We start from the raw sequence: 20,160 nt of genomic DNA, 5'->3' as shown, positions 1-20,160 counted from the left end.
CATCAGAAGAGGAACTGAAAGTGGTCAAAACTTTTTCAGATGATATAAGAATGTAATTTGGTCTTGATAAATGTGCAAAAGTAACCTTTAAAGTAGGAAAGCTGCAGCACCAAGAAAACTTCAGTTTGGGACAGGAATGTGACATAAAAGAACTTGAGCAAGAGGAAGTGTATACATATTTGGGTATTGATGAAGGATCAACAATAAAACATGAACAAACGTGAAAAAAACTCAGTAAGGAATATTTTAGAAGAACAAAATTAATACTGAAAACAGTGTTGACATCTAGGAACAAAGTCCAAGCTATAAACCAATTTGCTCTTCCTGTCCTAACGTACAGTTTTGGAGTGACTAACTGGCTCCCAAAGGTGTTGGATCAACTGGAGAGGAAAACAAGAAGGATGTTTCATGCTTATCAAATGAATTATAAAATTCAGTGTATACCAAATAATATATTCCCCATTCTGAAAGAGGTATGCGCCTTCGCGAAATAGATCTGCAATAGTAGGACTGCATATATATTTGCTGACCGCACAAGACCCAAATGTAGTGAAAGTATTTAAAACATGAGGAGAATAAGTCTAAGATGACTTCCCTGCTTAGTTTAACAGAAGCATATTGGTGTCAAGTGGGAATGGAAATCAAACCAGAAATAGATAAAAATCAGGCAGCAACTGAATGTGCTAAAAAAAAGAAAAGAAAGAATAATAGGTGAAAGATCACATGAGAATGCAAAAAACATGGAAAATGCATAAATATAGTGGCAAATATAGAAAACTCTTGAAGCAATCTCATGTTGATCAGGATCAGAATGGTTAAGGAGAGGTGAATTTAAATCAAAAAGACAAAAAGTAAACACTGGCAGCCCAAGATTGTGGATTATGTACACATTGGTTTACAAAGTCTTTACAAAGATGTGGGATAACAAGACAAATGTAGGTTTTGTAAAACATAATTGGATGCAGTCTCACATCTTGTTGCTGGTTATGATATCGTAATGGCAGATGGACTGTATACTGAAAGGCATAATAATGAGCCAAGACTGCTGCATGGGGTTTGTGCAAACATTATAATGTATTTTTATTTTATTTATTTGCTGTTGGTTAACCAGGATAGTCCATTGGGCCAAGAGAACCCATTTTCAATGGAGTCCTGGGGAGAAAAGCTCCATTACAGATTACATATTATAGAGATTTATATGCAGATTACATATTATAGAGATTTACATCCAAATTATTGTACATGCCATCATGAGGTACAGTGGTTAAAATGAGTAAAGTTAAGCATTAATACAATAAAAGTATAAAACATATTAAAGTTGAAATCAAATTACATCATAGGCACAAGGATAAGGAAAGGAGTAGATAGACGCATACGGATTTCAGGAGGATAGGAACTATTAAGGAATAGATTACTGTCTGAGGTAGAGAGAGTAAAAGGTGGAATACAGTAGAGAGTATAGAAAGATTATGTGGGGTAGGAGCAGGAGCATTCCCATGTGGATGATAGGTAGGACTGGAGTGATTTTTTAAAGGTAGGAAGGCTAGTGATGGTACGAATGGAGGGTAGGAGGGAGTTCCATAGGCGTGCTAGTGAAAAGGAGAGGAGGTTATGTCCTGGGGGACAATGGGGTCTATAGACTTCTATTAGGTTTTGATTAGTAGATCTAAGAAGTCTTTGAGTGTGGTGAATTTTAAAGGTAGTGGACAGGGAGGGACAGAGGGATGGTTGAAAAATGAGTTTGTGTGCATATGTTAGTTGAGTGTAGGAGAGGTAGTTGGGAAGTTCAAACCAATTTAGTTTGTGGAGTGGTACACAGTGATGGGTTGAAGATTTATTGCTAGTGGCAAATTTGGCTATTTTATTATAACAGGTCAAAAGTTTTGTTTTGAGAGATGATTGTAGATTAGTTAAAAGAGGGGCACCATAAAGGAGGGAGGGCAAGAGAAATGTGGTAGAGAGAGTGAGTTTGGTAGTAGGTGAGAGGAATTGTTTGTGATGGTACAGCAGGCCTAGTTTTTGTTGGGTTTTTTAATGTTTTGTAGTAGATGGGACTTGAAAGTAAGGTTATTATCAATTTGGACTCCTAGAAGCTTGGCTTCAGTTACCAGTTCAAGTGGGTTATTATTTTGACTGGTGATGGAGAATGGTTGTTGATCCAGTGTGTTGGTTTTAGAGGGGGTGAATATCATTAGTTTTGATTTAGCTGCATTAAGTGCAAGATGGTTGTCTTTCATCCACTGTTCTGTGGTGGAGAATGCATCGTGAGTCAGCTTTTGGAGAGTTGGAATGGAAGATGAAGCACAGATGATTGTAGAATCATCTGCATATTGGATGATGTCAGCATAGGGGATAGAGTGATAATCGTCATTTACAAAGATATTAAAGAGAAGGGGTCCTAATATGGAACCTTGTGGAACACCTGTGGGGCTATTTAGGAAAGAGGAGATGGATTTTTTCCACTTAACAGCTTGATGCCTGTCTGAGAGATAGCTGGTGAACCAATTAAGAGCAGAAGGTGAAAGGTTTAGCTTAGAGAGTTTAGTTAGAAGTAAGTTATGGGAGATAGAGTCAAAAGCTTTGGAGAGATCAAGTAGGATGGTAGATACAGTGAGGCCAGAGTCTCTAGCCTTGTTCACATTTTCAAGGAATGATAGGAGGGCTGTCATAACTGCTGTGATTGGGACGGAAGCCATGTTGAGTAGAAGTTAGTAGGTTGTTGTCTAGTAAGTAGGGAAGGAGTTGAAGGTGAATACATTTCTCCAGAATTTTAGAAATAGGAGAGAGGATAGCAATGGGCCGGAAGTTGGTAACACTAGTATTATTTCCTCCTTTATGACGGGGAATTATAAAAGCCTTTTTCCAGGTTTGATAATCTTAAAGTAGATGAAAAACACTGGAATCATAAGACACAAAACATTACAGAAAATTAAGTTTATATCACATGGGATCACCAATTACCAACAGTTCAAAAATAGATGTGAGAAAATCAGATATAGTGGTCCATGAAAAGAAGTTAAAAGTAGCATTGATCACTGAAAGCACTACACCCAGTAACTACAGTGTCTTATGTTCAGAGAGACACAAAGTCATAAAATACCAAGATTTACAGGCAGAAATGACAGCAATGAGGAAGATAGTTCCAATAGTAGTAGGAGCAACAGGTCTTATAAAAAAAGAATTTTTTTTTGTGGGAGTGGTTACTGACTTGAAACTGTAGTTTTATTGGCCATTTTGGGTCAATTCCTAACTCCTTGATCTTCCTCTCTTAAATCCCGATTGCCTCGTGGTTTTGGCATCTTTTCAGACTTGTTGGCTGTTGGTGAAGCACTCACCAAGAGGAGAAAACGCTGAGAGAAGAAAGGAGCCACTTTTGAGATTTTAAGTATTTTTCTTCAAATTATTTGCTAGGGTTTTCTGCATAGCCGCCTACTTTGAGCATTTTCTGGCTTGTTAAACTTGATTTCTGCATTAGTAACTGTATTTAGAGCACAACCTAGAGCTGTTTACTGAATTTCCTGTTTGCACTTATTTTTAAAATCGTTTTTTTCTCAAAACTTGCATTTTATCTGTCTCTGGCCTAGCACTCAAGTGTGGGGTCATTTACTGCACTGTTATAACTTGTTGATACTTGTGAACCTCTGCTATCTCTGAAAAAACAAAAAAAAAATCTTGCTTTTTTCCCACTTTTCTGAGATTTAAAAAAGTTTAGTTACAGGCTTGCTGTTCTGAACTGTTTGTAAGTTTCTTGGAGGCCATTTTTTGCTTGGGCTAAAGGGAAGTCTGTCTGTTCATCAGTGGCAGTGATAAACATTGAGCAGCCTGCCTGCCCCTGTGGGAGTGGTTACTGACTTGAAACTGTAGTTTTATTGGCCATTTTGGGTCAATTCCTAACTCTTTGATCTTCCTCTCTTAAATCCCGATTGCCTCGTGGTTTTGGCATCTTTTCAGACTTGTTGGCTGTTGGTGAAGCACCCACCAAGAGGAGAAAATGCTGAGAGAAGAAAGGAGCCACTTTTGAAATTTTAAGTATTTTTCTTCAGATTATTTGCTAAGTTTTTCTGCATAGCCGCCTACTTTGAGCATTTTCTGGCTTGTTAAACTTGATTTCTGCATTAGTAACTGTATTTAGAGCACAACCTAGAGCTGTTTACTGAATTTCCTGTTTGCACTTATTTTTAAAATCATTTTATTTTCTCAAAACTTGCATTTTATCTGTCTCTGGCCTAGCACTCAAGTGTGGGGTCATTTACTGCACTGTTATAACTTGTTGATACTTGTGAACCTCTGCTATCTCTGAAAAAAAAAAAACAAAAAATCTTGCTTTTTTCCCACTTTTCTGAGATTTAAAAAAGTTCAGTTACAGGCTTGCTGCTCTGAACTGTTTGCAAGTTTCTTGGAGGCCATTTTTTGCTTGGGCTAAAGGGAAGTGTCTCTGTTCATCAGTGGCAGTGATAAACATTGAGCAGCCTGCCTGCCCCTGTGGGAGTGGTTACTGACTTGAAACTGTAGTTTTATTGGCCATTTTGGGTCAATTCCTAACTCCTTGATCTTCCTCTCTTAAATCCCTCTTTTGCGTGGTTTTGCCATTTTTGTGCATAGCGCAACAACGGGCAGTGCCGCCTAATCGGGTTTAAACTATTCCTGGCTCCACAAAGTCTGCTCTTCACTTTTTCCCTTAGAACTGCTCTATCTCTCAATTTAAACACCATATTCTCATTCTAAGGCCCTTCACTGGTCCAAATAAGTAATCTTACAAGTTAGCACTATAAAACCATAAGCACTACTTACTCTTATACTCTCTATGATTACCTCATCCCCTATTAGTCCGTCTTAATTCAGTTTCCCTATATTACTCTAGCATGTCCAAAGGTCAGTCAATGGTTTCCTCTCCAGTCCAGCTGGTGAATCTGGGAATTTTGAGGCAATGTTATAACTGTCTCATGTACACAGACAACCCTCTCCTCCTCCAAACAGGTTCAACTATATGTGAGAAATGCAACCATATAGCCAAACTGGAGGCTGAGCTCTCTCATCTCAAAACTGGTGAAACCAGTCAGGAGGAGAAGGTAACCTCACACAACACAACTCCAGTATCACATAGTCCCACCACATCAGCGAACCAAACACATAAATACACAAAACATACTCGAGGCTCTAAATAAAAATCTACCTAAGCAACAGAGACCTCCAAAGCAGACATCCAAGCAAACGCTACCCCAAAACAAAACACGCACAACACATAGCCCACAAAGTCAGTGTGCCAAGCAGCCACAGCCCTTAAGGCTGAATAACACACCTGATACTCTTGTAATAGGTGACTCTATTGTCAGACACACTGACGTCCCACTCACCAGGCTGAATAAAGAGAAGGTCACATTGAGCTGCCTGTCGGGTGCTAGGATCCGCCACATAACGCAAGCACTCAGGTCACTCCAAAGCAAATACAAATATGACTCAGTCATTGTACATGCTGGTGTGAATGACCTGAGATGTACCTCCCTGGACTACATGAAAAGAGACATAGAGGAGCTCTCTGATCATGTAGCCCAGGCCAGTATGACCCTGACCTTGAGCAGCATCTTACCCTCACCTAGAATGATGCCACAGTACAAAGACAAAATGATCGATTTTAACAATTGGCTAAAATTTTGGTGTCATTGAAGCTGGCTCCAGTGTCTGTCAGCCTGGGATGACATGCTCGACAAGCCACGTTGCTTCGCTAGGGACGGCTTGCACCTGTCACCACTGGGCTTTCGGATATTGGCAAAGGCTCTTGCCACCCCATAGTGTCTTTTTTACGCAAAGATCAAAAGACAAACCCACCTCCATAGACAGCACAAGAAACAAGAAACTAAGGGTAATGCTGCTAAATGCCAGAAGTCTTAACCTCAAGATGCACGCACTCGAAGCTCTCCTCAGTATGGAGAACACTGATATCTGTGCAGTGACAGAAACCTGGTTCAAGACTCCAGAGAGCACCCCAGCACTACCAGGTTATACCTCATATCATGCTTTTTGGCCCCAAAACCTGGACCGAACCACAAAAGGAGGGGGAGTGTCCATATTTATCAAGGATATCCACACCTCCAGGTTAATGGCATTGCACAAAGTATCGGAGACCATCCATGTGCAACTAACAGTGGGCAAGACTGCTTTTCAGTTTATAGCATCCTACAGACCACCCTCTCAAAGTCAGGAATCCCACTCGGCTTTCCTGAAAACATTGGAGAACATGAAGATCTCTCCGAACACTATTATATTGGGTGACTTCAACTACCCAAACATAGACCGGGAGCACTACTCAAGCCCCAGCACCTTAGCCCAAAGGTTCCTGGAAATTATAAACTCAAATGCTATGGAACAACTAGTCACCACTCCCACAAGAGGGGATAACATACTAGACCTGACCATTACCAACATGGGGACTCTATGCTCCACACCTGAAGTATATCCCTCATTGGTAAGATCAGACCATAAATTAATTTCACTGGATGTCCACATCCCGACCCCACCCCCAGCCCAGAAAACCACAGTGAAAAACTTCTCAAAAGTGAACTTCTCACTTCTCAAAACCGAAGTGGAATCCTTCAAGGCCCCAGGGCCAGTGGAAACTATGGCCCAAACTGCAGAATCCTATATAAACGCATTCTATGGACACCTCCAGGAATGCATGGATCATGCTATCCCAAACAAAACCAAAACCCAAACATCCAAAGGCAGGCGTCCAGTCTGGTGGACCCCAGCCATATATAAACTGTACAACAGAAGGAGGAAGATACTACATGATATAGCAAAATCCCTAATAGGGAAGGCATCTCTGATCAGTACTAGCAAAAAATTACGATCCCTCATAAAATCCTCCAAGGCCAGCTTCGAGAGAAAAATTGCTCAGAACACTAAAGACAATCATAAGGCTTTTTTCAGTTATGTTAGGAACCTGGGATGCAACTCCCAGACTTGTTCTGAGTTGATTCTAAACGACAAAAAATACACTGAACCCACAGACATCGCCAATATCCTGGCAGACAGGTTCAGTGCAAACTTCTCCACCCCCTCCCCCTCAAAAAAAGAGCAAGTATCTATCCTGGGAGAGGGCTGCCTCCCAAACATCTCTGATGCTCAGGTGAAGGCTGCCCTCTCCAAAGCAAAAAACACTGATTCCATGGGACCAGATGGCGTCCTGGGTTGCGTCCTACATGAACTCCAAGAAGAACTAATCCCTCAAATAAAACAGCTGTACAATCTCAGCCTCACTACATGATATGTGCCCACAGAATGGCGTACAGCAACAGTGGTCCCACTCCACAAAGGTGGAGCCTCTACGGGCCCTGGAAACTATTGCCCCATAAGCCTGACTAGCTTAGTCTGCAAGGCTATGGAGAGGATCATCATGGAGCTCATAAACAAAGACATTGGGGACCTACAGACACTAGATCCTACCCAGTTTGGCTTCATCAAGGGCAGATCCTGCCTTTTGAACCTGGTTGACTTCTTCAAAACAGTCACCAAAGCCATAGATGAAGGGAAGGTAGTCCACACAGCCTATCTGGACCTAGCAAAGGCATTTGACACAATACCCCACTCGGGCATCATAGATAAGCTATCCAGCTTAAATATAAACCCCTATGTCACAAGATGGGTCACAAACTGGCTCAAAGACAGAACCCACAGAGTGAGAGTTGCTGGAGCCATGTCAGACTCGAAACCGGTCACAAGTGGCATCCCACAAGGTTCTGTCCTGGGACCGCTCTTGTTTGGTATATACTTTTCCGAGGTATAGGCCAACATGAGAGGACTATGGCTCACCAAGTTTGCAGATGACTGCAAACTAGGCGCCATAATCAACTCTCCAGCTGACACAAACATCCTTCAAAAAGGTCTCACAGAGATGGATAACTGGTGCCAGAGCCATGGTCTAAAGCTAAATGCCAAAAATTGTATAGTCATACCCTTTGGCAAAAACAATGTGCCCACAAATTACCACATAGGCAGTAACCCATTAAGTACAGAGAAAGTAATTAGGGATCTGGGGACCCACGTTGATAGCAATCTCTCCTTTGACAACCACATTGCCAAAGTGGTTAGAAAGACCTTTTACATAGCCCACCTCATCATGAAAGGATTCACATCTAGATCAAGAGAGGTAATCGTGCCCCTTTATTCATCCCTCATCAGGCCCATCATAGAATACAATGCCCCTTTTGGGATGTACCTTACCCGACACCTGCAGCAATGAGAAAGACCCCAAAAGTACCTCACCAAGAGGATCAAGGGACTCAAACAGATGCCATATGCTGCTCGGTTAAAAAAACTCCAGCTCTACTCAGTTGCAAACCGTCTACTTCGAGGCGATCTATGCCTGACATATAAAGCTATGTCCAATCCAGAATTAATGGACATGCTCCACCTCAGTAAATCTAAATCCCTTAGAGCCACACACTCGAGGGACTTGAACCTCAGCACTGAATAAATAGAACTTGCTGGAGGGACAGATTCATAACCCAGAGGCTCCCTTCGCTCTGGAACAGAATTCCAATTCATGTTAGGCAGAGCACCTCACTGAATCTCTTCAAGAAGAATCTTGATGAGTGGATGGGGGATCGTAGGTTTGTCCCGGGGATTACTTCCGTGTCACTATTAGACAGAGGCACAGAAAACTAAACCTTAAAAAGGGCACAGTATACTCAAATCAAGGAGTGGCGTAAGCCAAACAAAATCGGGCTAGGCTTATAATTGCCCCAGGGCAGATAGCCTAGTATGAACCTATGAACCTATGAACCTATGAACCTATAAATTGTACTTAGATAAGTTATGAATACATGTAACTTTGTATGAATTGCAGAAGGAGTCATTACTGGACACATTGCCGGTGCAGCGAGGAACACTTCTGGCTAACATCATAGACTGAAGCAATACTAATCTCATTAACTTCAATCATACTTTTCTTAGGAATGGGATCCATTCTTGTCATGGTATCAGATACCCAAAAGACTTAGAGACATTAAAATAGCAAGAAACCCTTCTATTTTGAGATTTTATAGTCCAGCACTGCATCTTGTATTACTGAAAAATCAACCATTTATTGATCAAGAAACTCAAAAATAGAAGGGCTACTCCTATGAGACATGATCAAGGGAAATTAATATAACAAAACCAAATAGATAATTATACATTAACAATATTTATAATTAATAATAGCTATAAATAAATATCTGTTACGTCTTACAGTACTAACCATTTGTATGTTATAAAAGCAGCACTCAGTGGCTCGTCCAAAACAGCATGTGACAAGATGGAAGTGATGGTGTTTTGAATTCATTTCTAGACAATAGTTACTGAATGTTATTAACTAAATTTGCTTGGAGTAGAATTTGAGACAGACAGTGTCACACTGTGTACAAGACTAAATTACAAACTATATTATAACAAAGACAAAAGTCTTGTTTCTTTACTACTGATTCTGTTGTTCCCTTGTAACTGCAGTGGTTCAGGTAGCATGTTTGTTGGTAGACAGTCCCCTTCTCCCCTTTTGATACCCAGATCCAGCCTTGAGCTCCTTGCCACAGCCTGGGACATCAACAAGAATACTCTATATTGTATACAGTATGTAATCAGCATGGAGGGACTAGCAAAAATGTTACATTTAAATTAAAAAATGTATCTATTCTTATATTTTTAAGGCAGCATGCCTAGAAGTGCTAAAATATGTGTCACAAATATGCAGGCACTTGGACCTTTAAATTGCTGGTATGTGTTGAATTAAGTTTACTCTTAAGGGGCAGTGTTAAAGATTCATGACTGTCAAGCTTAATTTTATAACAGCATGTGACAGTATCCCCTAAACATAACACTGATATCTTACTTCTAAGTCTTGACATTTTTTCTAATTTAGCTGTTCTTTAACAGTGTTTTTCTTCAACATCTCACACTTGCTGCATGTTAGTAATCTCACCCAGAATAAAGTTCATCCTTGTATGTATGTGTGTATGTATGTCTTTTTGTGACTCTTCCAGGATTATCTTTCCCCTTTAAGAAAAAAAAAAATGCTATATTTTGTTTCATTTAACCTTACTTGTGTTGCATGTCATTTTTTTTTTCATTGATTGTGAACCTGTTGTTGATGCTGTTTGCTTGTAAATATGTGCACAATAAAAATATTGCATATTTATATGGCAAAGCACTGGTGGCATTTTATCATTAAAATCAATTAGCAGCTGTTCCCCACAGTACTGTGCTTTGTGTTTAGATACAATGCAGTAGTTCGTATCACTTTTGTGTCCATTTCTCTTGATTAAGTGGATCATACTGCTGGCTTGTATTTTAGAATAAACTGACTGCAGGGCTACGCTATGGCACTCTGTTTATTAACATTCTGTCATTCAAAGTTAAGTGCTTCTTTCAGACTGCAGCATTCCTTGCAACAGTACCACCTCAGGAGGAAAGTTTCTTATTTTGAGTTTTAAAAGTTCCAACTCCATGCTGTTTTGACATTGAAAGTGTTTGTCAAATATTATTTTTTAAAAACTATGCATGGTATATTATAATGGATCATATTAGTTCTTAATTAGAAGTTTGTATAACTATGAATTAATAGTTTTGAACCATGCGCTGAACTGGTTAGTTAAAATTGTTAGTAAGTTTTCTGTGTTTTGTAAATCATTTCACATTATGAAAAACAATGTTCCACATTTTGGAGAAAGAATGTGAGAACTATGGGCCACCTCTGCCAGTTTTATAACTTTACATATGTTCTTCTCACAACATCAACTACTCCTGTGGACAATAAATGTCATTTTTTACACTCCAGCACTGCATGGTATAAGGGCTCTTGTCACTGCAGAAGTGATGAAAGGGTTGGTGCTATTTTCCAAACATGTGGTAATATCTTTACTATGCAAACCCCAAGTGCCATCAGAGCTGTGGGTGGAAGCAACGGAGAAAGCAAGATCTCCATTGCTTTTTACAAAGTGTTTCGTTATGTTAAAGGAGTTTAACATAGCGAGACAGCTTTAAAAAAAGCAACGGAGAAAGCAAGATCTCCATTGCTTTTTACAGTGTCTCGCTATGTCAAAGGAGTTTAACATAGCGAAACAGCTTTAAAAAAAGCAACGGAGAATCTCTGTTGCTTTTTTTTAAAGCTGTCTCACTATGTTAAACTCCTTTAACATAGCGAGACAGTGTGTAAAAAGCAACGAAGATCTTGCATTCTCCGTTGCTATAAAAAAGACATGCTAATGGAAAAAGTCCAGGCGACCGGACCTTTTTCCATTAGTATAAGTCTGATTTACAATGTGCATGCTGACCAATCAGCGTGCACATTTTGGAATATTAATGGGGGGTCGCTGTATAATGAAGAACTTAGCTCAAAATGTTACATTTTGGTTGTGCTGTGGCCATTTGTTGAAAATAATGTTAGCAAAAACAATGTGTTGCCTATTTTAACCAAATGATTGTTTTTTACAGGGTGGCTATTTTTACTGTACAGCATCATGATATAAAAATTTCAGGGTACTCCTTTAAGGGACCCTTATGTCAAACCGGTATGTGCCACTGTGCCACTTGTACATGTAGTCACACATCATTTTTACAAGTTACATTTTGGATGCAAGTTGACATAGCTCATGTTGTGGTAGTCCATAGACAGTATGTAAAACAACTGAGCTCAAAATGTTAAGTTTTGCTAGAGTTATAGAAATGCATTTAACATTATGTATTTAAAAAAAAAAAACATTTTCTCTTCATGGTTTACTGTGGTTCTGTTATGAGTAAATATATCCTTATAACCACTTTTATTACTTATGCCCTCCTTCCCCCCTAGTTTTTTGAAGGTATTTTTTGCATTTTCTGTTCATGTTACATGGAAGCTGATGGCAGAGATATATTCGATTGGAGATCAGTGCTACTGTAGGGGGGAATAAACGGCTGCCTTTGGGATTTTGAAGGCTGAATGTAAGTTTTTTTTCTGCTATGTAATAAACAGATCTGATGCATACTTAACTAAAAATCTGATTGGTCAACATTTCTAGCCCATTTTATAAATTAAATTATAATATGGCCATGGCGATGTTAAGTATTCAAATAAGTTTAATGAAACAGTATAATAAGTAATACAATATAGGTTCACAGGTAAATACTAAGCCAGGGTATCTTGTGGGCCATTTTAAGTCTAGACAATTTTCCTCATGGGTGAGAATGAAACTCTATACCTTGTGCCTGCAAGCTAAACACCCTAACCATTATACCATTCCCCAACCCCTTACTGACAATTCCCAATCAATAAAGTGTCAAGCTCAAGAAAAAAAAACTGTCATTTTAAATCCTCTAATTCCAGAACCAGTTCAAAGCTTCAAATCAGATATGTATAAGGGCTAACGGAAGAGAATAAACATGTGCTGAAGACCAGTAAGAACCACAGGAGGAAAAAAATAATTTGCTCACAAAGCAAGGAGAAATATAATAACCTTTAAAACTATTTTTGTTTATCATTATATGTGATTACTGTTTGTTATAAAGCTACAGAAATAACTTTATTGGAATAATTAACTTGGGACACAATGCAGACTGCTTTGAAGTACAAATACTTCCATAATTACAAAGTCAATATAATGTGTTGATGAATGTACACATACTATATAATATCAATGGTCTATCTAATCAGACAGAGCACATCAAAGCTGATAAAACATTTACAATGAAATAATAATCTAGTCATTGCCAAAGCTTCATTGAATGGATTTCTTAGTTAATTTGTAGCTGAGATCTCAATCTGCCAAGTGTTTTAAACAAAGTATTATATTTTTTCAATGATCACTTGCAGAAAACAGTGGATATTAGCTAATTATTGTCACAAGTACTCTTTGAAGATATTAAAAACGTTCCTATTGTCAACTGCAGAATGACATATTATCCCTTGGAACTAACAAGGTAGTGAGTACAATTTTCCATGTAGATTCAATAAGTTGAATGTTAAAATATTTCATAAACACACAAACATCAACTTCATATATTTTCTGTTTTGTAGTAAATTGGTATGGATGAAACTGGCGCACTGGAGCATGCAGAAAAGTAAAGAGTTATTCAACACATCTGTTAATAAAAAATAAATTATGCCATTAAAACAGGTGAGTAATAGGTATTTGATGAATATGTTATCAAACAAGCCGAGGAGACAAAGCAGTAGGAGGCTATTATTTAAGATAGTTAAGTAGTTATACATACCACACATGGTGAGACAGGTGACACTGCTGGTGTAGGCATCTCTGTACTAAATGAGTAATGGTACAGCTCACTTGGCATACCCCCAGTAGTCATTTCTGGAACAAATGTTGGTGACACTTGTGTCTCTGCAGTTTGCGGAACTGATGATGTCACCGACAAGGTAGAAAAAGCAGATGTACTTAATACAGAGACCAGTTCTAGTTTTGTGGTTTCCTGAGATGTCTGTGACTCAGTCGAAGTAAAAGGTCTGCTAGCAACAGTTGTTTGGGCAGTTGTAGCTGTAACCTCTGGTGGTTTTGTAGCATTTACAGATGCAGACAGCACAATTCCTCTAGATACTGGAAGAGTTGGAAAAGCTGATGAATACGGAAATAGTGCTGTTGATGTTTGCAAAACAGATACTGGATGAATTGTTGAAGATGTTTCACTTGTAAAAATCATTTCAGTACTTTTTTTGGACATAGATTGTAGTGATGTTACAGAAAGTGCAGATGTAAACCCAAATTCTGCTGTTGCTTCAGTGACTTTAATAGTTTTTGGTAAAAGACTAGATTTAACTTGTTTCTGAGTTGTTATTTGGAAAAGTGAGGATGGATGATGAATAAAGACAGTAGTGTTACTTTCAGGTGTTCTTGATAAGATGCTTGTGGAATGTTCTTCTAAAGGTGTAGTATATCTGGCTGTAGTCGATACATTTGCAAGCACTGAGGACAATGTAGCAAAAGAGCTTGCAGTTGTGAAAGTCGGTTTAGGTATCTCAGAAAGAAACTGTACAGGTGAGGTCTGAGATTTTGAAGCATAAGTAGAAGCAGTAATTTCTGAAGTTACTTTATATGTTTGAGTACTTGCTTGCAGAAAACTTGCAGTTGTTTCAGTTTCTGCAAATGTTTTAAATGACTGTGAGGTATGTAAGGAATACATGTCTATAGCAGTTACTGAAGGACTGACTCTAGAAGTTATAATAGACGTGTATGATGTTTTTGGGACTGGAAATACTGATGTCTCTGCCAATGTTGAAGAACCTGCTGTTTCTAACTTAAGAGACTTTGAAAACACTGTCATGCTTGGACTTAGCATTGTCACAGAAAGTGTTTCAAATGTGTCCTTGGTTTGTATTAATGATGTTGAAAGTGTGTACTGTGAGTGTATTTGATACTGGGTAGATTTCATGGTCACTGTAGGAGTCTCTGAAGTACCAACTGCGGCTGACGATATAAATGTTTGCAATGTTGGAACATATGCGGAAGAAGTTGCAGCTAATGTTGTCTGAGATTCTAATGGTGTATGCAATACAGATGGAGTTACTGTACGTGTTGGGAGAGCTGTTGCTGACCAGTACGTAGTTTCTTTATATGGAAGATAGGAACTTGCACTGACTGAAGCAGTATATAAAGTGACTGAGGACTGTGTTGAAAAGGTCTCATTTAAGGATTTTAAAGAATGCACAGGTACTTGAGAAGTTATTTCACTTTCTCTTGTAGATTCCACTTTGAGTTGTGTAGTATATGCACTAGTAGGAACTGAGGGTGGTTTACTTGATAGTACTATTGAAGAAGTAGCTGATGTTTTGTATGCAGATGAAGTTACACTGAATGCAGGCGTAGCTATAGTTGTGTTTGTGGTCTGTGAATATGTTACTTGAGTCTGATTTATAGTTGAGGAAGTAAATATTTTAGAGGGACCTAAAAAACTACTTGTGGTTTGTAGATCTGTTATGCCTGATGGAAGTGTGACTGAAGTAGTCGAAACATATGCTGAAGATTTTGTAAAAGGATATGAAGAACTCTTGAACACTGAGCTTGTTGTAGTTACTTGTGATGTCATCAAAAAATGTGAGAGTGTAAGTGGACTCAAAACAGAAGCAGTACTTTCAACAGATGGTATCACAGTAGTAATTTCATGTAGTGTTGCTTTTGTCTGCAGTGCAGTAGCATTTGCAGAAGACTGCAGCGTTGTTACAGGCAGTGGAGCAGTCTGAGAGGTAGGCCTCACTTTCAGTGATATACTTCTTGCAGATATCTCATGTGTAGCTGTTTGAACACTTGTGGTTTCTAACATAGCTGTTTGATGGGATGAGGTTAAAAATGATGCTGTGTGGAAGGAATCATTTGTTTGAAAAGAAGCAGGTAATTCAACAGAAACAGATGTGTTAAGCACTGACTGTAAACTAGTAGGAAACAGTGAAGGAAGTGTGGCTTCAGGTATCACTCTAGGTACTTTAGCAGTGGACTGGATGAGTCCTGAAGGTGCTGTTGTAGATGTTTTAATGCTCATGAAGTGTTGCCTGGTTCTTAAAGCTAACACAGATGTTGGAGCACTTGTGAATGTTGTTGTTGAGAAGGTTACTGGTGTAGTAACAGTTTCTCTGACTGTTCTGGTTTCTAGAGAGCTTTGAGGAGCAGATGATACTAGTACTGACACGGATGACAAGTTTACCATTGTCTGGAGTAGTGTTGCTGAAGCAGAAAAAGTCAGTGTTGTTCTCCCTGTTGTAAATGTTGCAATTGAAGCTGATACTTCAGTTGTGGTGGTTCCCACTGCAGTTTGACCTGTTTCAGATGACAATGTATGTCTATCGGTTACATGTGTAACAATAGGAATTGCTGTTGTTCTTGTTCTAGTTTGTCTGTGTGTTATTTCTTGAGTTGGACTAATGCCTTGAGTTGTTAGAGAAGTTCTTGAGCTCTGCATTGTAGTACTTTGTGGCCTGGTCCAAACCACTGATGGCGTTGTTGCCACTTTAACACCTGCCAAATGAAATACATTTGATAAGCAATAAAACATAAAAAAGTTATGCTAGTTTTCAATTGTAAAATAATATTCAAAATACTGTTTAAATAAAGTTAAAACTCTGTAGGAAAATTAGAAGTTTTCTCTGACTTCTTTCTCTTTCCATATTCAGGCACTCAGTATATGTTTTCATATTTTGGTATTATATGTTACTTTGGCAAACCAATAACTGACAAGACAAAAACAAGATATGAACTGCAGAGAAACCACCAACAGCAAAGATAACAAACATTCATCTCTATTCCCACCAGATTGAGTGCTTTGATATGGCTGTAACAAAAACTTCCTCAGAATCATCAACTACATCACACACCCACATTTAAATAGCCCTCTCAACAAATCACAGATCAATGATAACCTAACCTGATGAAGCGCATTGTTAGATGCGTGAAAGCGCTGTTTTTTATTCCATAAATAATACAACAAATCACAGGTCAAAAATACACACTCATTTAAAGAGATGTGATTCTAAGATCACACACCCGCTACTATGTGCAAAGTTAAAAACTCAAATTCTATATAAAAACAAACACAGTAAATAAAATATGTGCATAAAATACATAAATTCACACATGAGAAGACAATAACCTAAGCACACTAGCTATAGAAACAGATTCATTTATACCAGGGGAACTGTGATGTTTAGCTTTAATTGCCAATACAATTCCATATGCTCTAATAAATCACGCCATGGACCCCCCAATGTACTCTGATGAACCACATCAATACCAAAAAACAAGAAATCATGTTCAGGGTATGCACACACACACACACACACACACACACACACACACACACACACACACACACACACACACACACACACACACACACATACACACACACACACTCACACACACACACACACACACATCCAAGGGCAATTTGGAGCCTCATCAACACAGGCAGCACTTGAATAGAAAGCAGAGACTTCAACATGGAAAGATAGCATGCAGATTCCACAGAGAATCCATCCATAGCTAGAAAAAGAACCAAAACTCCAAGTGCTGTAAGACAGAATTAGTTACTGCTTACAGGGAACCATCCATAGCTAAGGAATAAGCCAGGAACCTGAGCTCTGTGAAACAGGAGTACTTACTGCTTAAAAAGAACCATCCATAGCTAGGAAATTAACCAGGACCCCAAATGCTGTGCAACAAAATTACCTACTGCTTACAGAGAACCATTAATAGCTAGGAATTGAACCAGGATTCCAATCAGTGTCAGACAGATGCACTTACAGCTTACAGAGAACCACCCATAGCTTGGGAATGAATGAGAAACCCAAGTGTTGTGAGACAGGAGTACTGCTTACAGAAAATGCTCCATAGCTAGGGACTGAACAGGAACCTGAGTGCTGTGAGACCCAAGTACTAACTGCTTACAGAGAATCACCTGTAGCTAGGGAATGCACTAGGAACCTGAGAGCTGTGAGACCCAAGTACTAACTGCTTACAGAGAATCACCTGTAGCTAGGGAATGAACTAGGAACCTGAGAGCTGTGAGACCCAAGTACTAACTGCTTACAGAGAATCACCTGTAAATAGAGAATGAACAGGAACCAGAGCTCTGTGAGACAGAAGTACTTACTGTGGCACCAATGCACTGCCTGCATCTAAATATTTGAATTCAGTGCCACACTAGTTTCAGGAACAGGCAGTGTAAGGGCCAGTGATATTAAGCCAATTCAAAAACTTAAACTTGGAAGGAGCACAGGTTAAATTCAACTAAGTTAACAATCTGAAAAACAAAACCTTGTCTAGTTTTATTATTCAAACAGTGAATGGACCCATTCCTAAGTCAAAGTATGATTAAAGTTCATGAAATTAGTATTGTTTCAATCTTTGATGTTAGCTCTTCGCAGCACCTGCAATGTACACAGTAATGACTCCTTCTGCAATTCATATGGAGTTACATGTATCAGCAACATATCTAAATACGACTGTAAATTCTCTTTTATTAGACCTGTTGCTCCTACTACTATTGGAACTGTCTGGGTATCCTTCTTCCACATTGCCCTCATTTCTGCCTGTAAAATCCTGATATTTTATGACTTTATGTCTCTGCACATAACACAATGTAGTATGGCATGTAGAATAATTTCTGCATTATAGCATTAACAGTGTTGTCATTACCAAACAATTCTTAAAATATTTAGTATAATATATATATATATATATATATATATATATATATATATATATATGTGTGTGTGTGTGTGTGTGTGTGTGGGTTAATGTTAGAACATCGAATGTTCAAAATATCGACACACGGAAACCCGGGACTACAACATCGACACATCACTTCCCCGACAAAGTAATTGGACGACCTTTAAATGTTTGACAGTGTAAACAGACGATGTTATGTGATCCAATCTCGCCTACATTCTGAATAATGGGTTCGGAGCCGATACCTCGGCTCCGACTCGGCACGCTTATGCTATAGAGTGAGGCCTCTTATTGGCTGAGCTTTCTTTATCCTAGGATGCACCACCACTAATCCCCCAGATCTCGTTTGCCGCTTACAGAGCTTGGACGTGGTCTCAACATTGGCTGGGCTAAGTACTATATTAATAGTATCTTTTCCTGTCAGAAATTTTCTCTTTTTCAAACCAAAAGCTGTTTTAACGGCTATTATTTGTGTATGAGTGTGTTTCTTGGTGATTTATTGATTTTTACTTTAAATTTCCTGTCAGAGAAGATTCCTTTCAGTCAGAGGGGCCTTCCCCTGTTCTAACTACTTTAGTGGTTGTGTGTGGGTCAAGTACCCATTTGAGTTAGAGGGTCTTGACCCTCCTTGCTTTCTTTCTTTTTTCTTACTGTGTAAAAAAAAAAAAAAAGGGGGAAAAGTTTCTCTTTTCAGTATTTATATATTTTTGGCATATTTGTTGTACCTGTGTCCTAAGCTGTTTAAAGTTTACTGTTGTTTCTGTTTTTACAACTATGTCTAAGGAACATAAACCATCCGGTTTTAAGAAGTGCACGAGGTGTGGGTTTAAAATGTCCATTACGGATGACCACTCCTCGTGCGTCTATTGTCTTGGCGCCAAACATCTTCAAGAATCCTGCAGTGTGTGCCATGCGTTTTCCTCTCGAGTCCTCCAGGAGAGGAAAAACAAATTAATCCTTAGAGGATTAATCAAGCCTTCTTTCGAGGAGGCTTTATCTTCTTCTCCTTCTTCTAAGAAGAGGAAAGCGTCGGCTCCGACCAGTCATTCGGAGCCGACGGCTAAGAAAGGCAAGCAGACTTCTCCATCGGCTCCACGGACTTCGGAGCCGAGGTCGGAACGGTCTGCCTCGATGCCTCCTACCTCGACCCCTCTGGTTTCGGAGCCGAGGTCTGGAGCATCGAGAGGCGGGTCATCCTCATCGGCTCCACTGATATTGGAGCCGATAAGGGTCATCGGCTCAGACACTTCCCCCTCGGAGCCGAAGTCTTTATCGGAGCCGAGAGAAATTTTGGTGAAGGCTTCCTCGGAGCCGATAATAGTGGAATCCTTTCGGAGCTGGTCCCCAGGCCCTTCGGAGCCGATGGAGAAATCGGTTCGGGCCCGATCGGTATCCTCGAGATCTTCCAGGATGTCTGATTCGGACATCGACAGGGTACTCCTTCGACTCTTCCAGTCTCCGGTGTTCCAAAAGATGGTTTCGGCTCCAGCCCATTTGGCTTCGGAGCCGATGGTCCACTCCCTTACAGTTCTTCCTCCTCCAACAGCTTCGGCACCGTTGGAGCGGGTGTTGGTGGAACCAGTGGAGGTGTTAGGGTCAGACCCGACCCTTGCTCCGACTCCGGCTCCTGGGTCGGAGTTCAGTGCACGGACTTCTTCCTTCGGCCCTAGGGGAGAGGCTTCGGGATTTATGCCTTCGGTCCCAAGTCTTCCTCTTGGTGCGTCGGCGGTGGGAGTACCGTCTACTGTTGTAGCCACGGAGGGGGGACCTTCCCAGGATTCTGGTGGTCCCGCCTTCAGGGCTATAAGGAGTGCTCTAGCCAAATCTTCTTTGGCCACCTCCACAGTTTCCCTGGCTCCTTCCCTACTCTTGGAGACTGGGTCATTGGCAGTTCCCCTGTCAGCAGACAGCGGAGCCCCTGAGCCTCAGGTTACCCCCGCTGGGGTTTCTCCCCCTCCTGGAGGTCCTTCTGAAGCCTCTT

The 20,160-nt window shown here is 39.8% G+C and overlaps 1 protein-coding gene across 1 annotated transcript in view; it reads right to left on the bottom strand.

Annotated features, from left to right (window-relative positions):
* OTOGL (otogelin like) overlaps positions 1–20,160 on the bottom strand; it is a 3,472,886-nt gene that overhangs the window by 1,114,934 nt on the left and 2,337,792 nt on the right. Inside the window, exon 36 of the mRNA XM_044088067.1 lies at positions 13,222–15,968. Within this exon, the coding sequence (XP_043944002.1) occupies positions 13,222–15,968 (2,747 nt within the window). The remainder of the gene's footprint in view (positions 1–13,221; positions 15,969–20,160) is intronic.

The sequence above is a fragment of the Protopterus annectens genome, chromosome 11.part0, assembly GCF_019279795.1.
Source record: "Protopterus annectens isolate FY-2018-M chromosome 11.part0, PAN1.0, whole genome shotgun sequence".
Classification (NCBI taxonomy): Eukaryota; Metazoa; Chordata; order Ceratodontiformes; family Protopteridae; genus Protopterus; species Protopterus annectens.
Note: the sequence above shows the minus strand (reverse complement) of the source record. Positions and strands in the feature narration are given on the sequence as shown.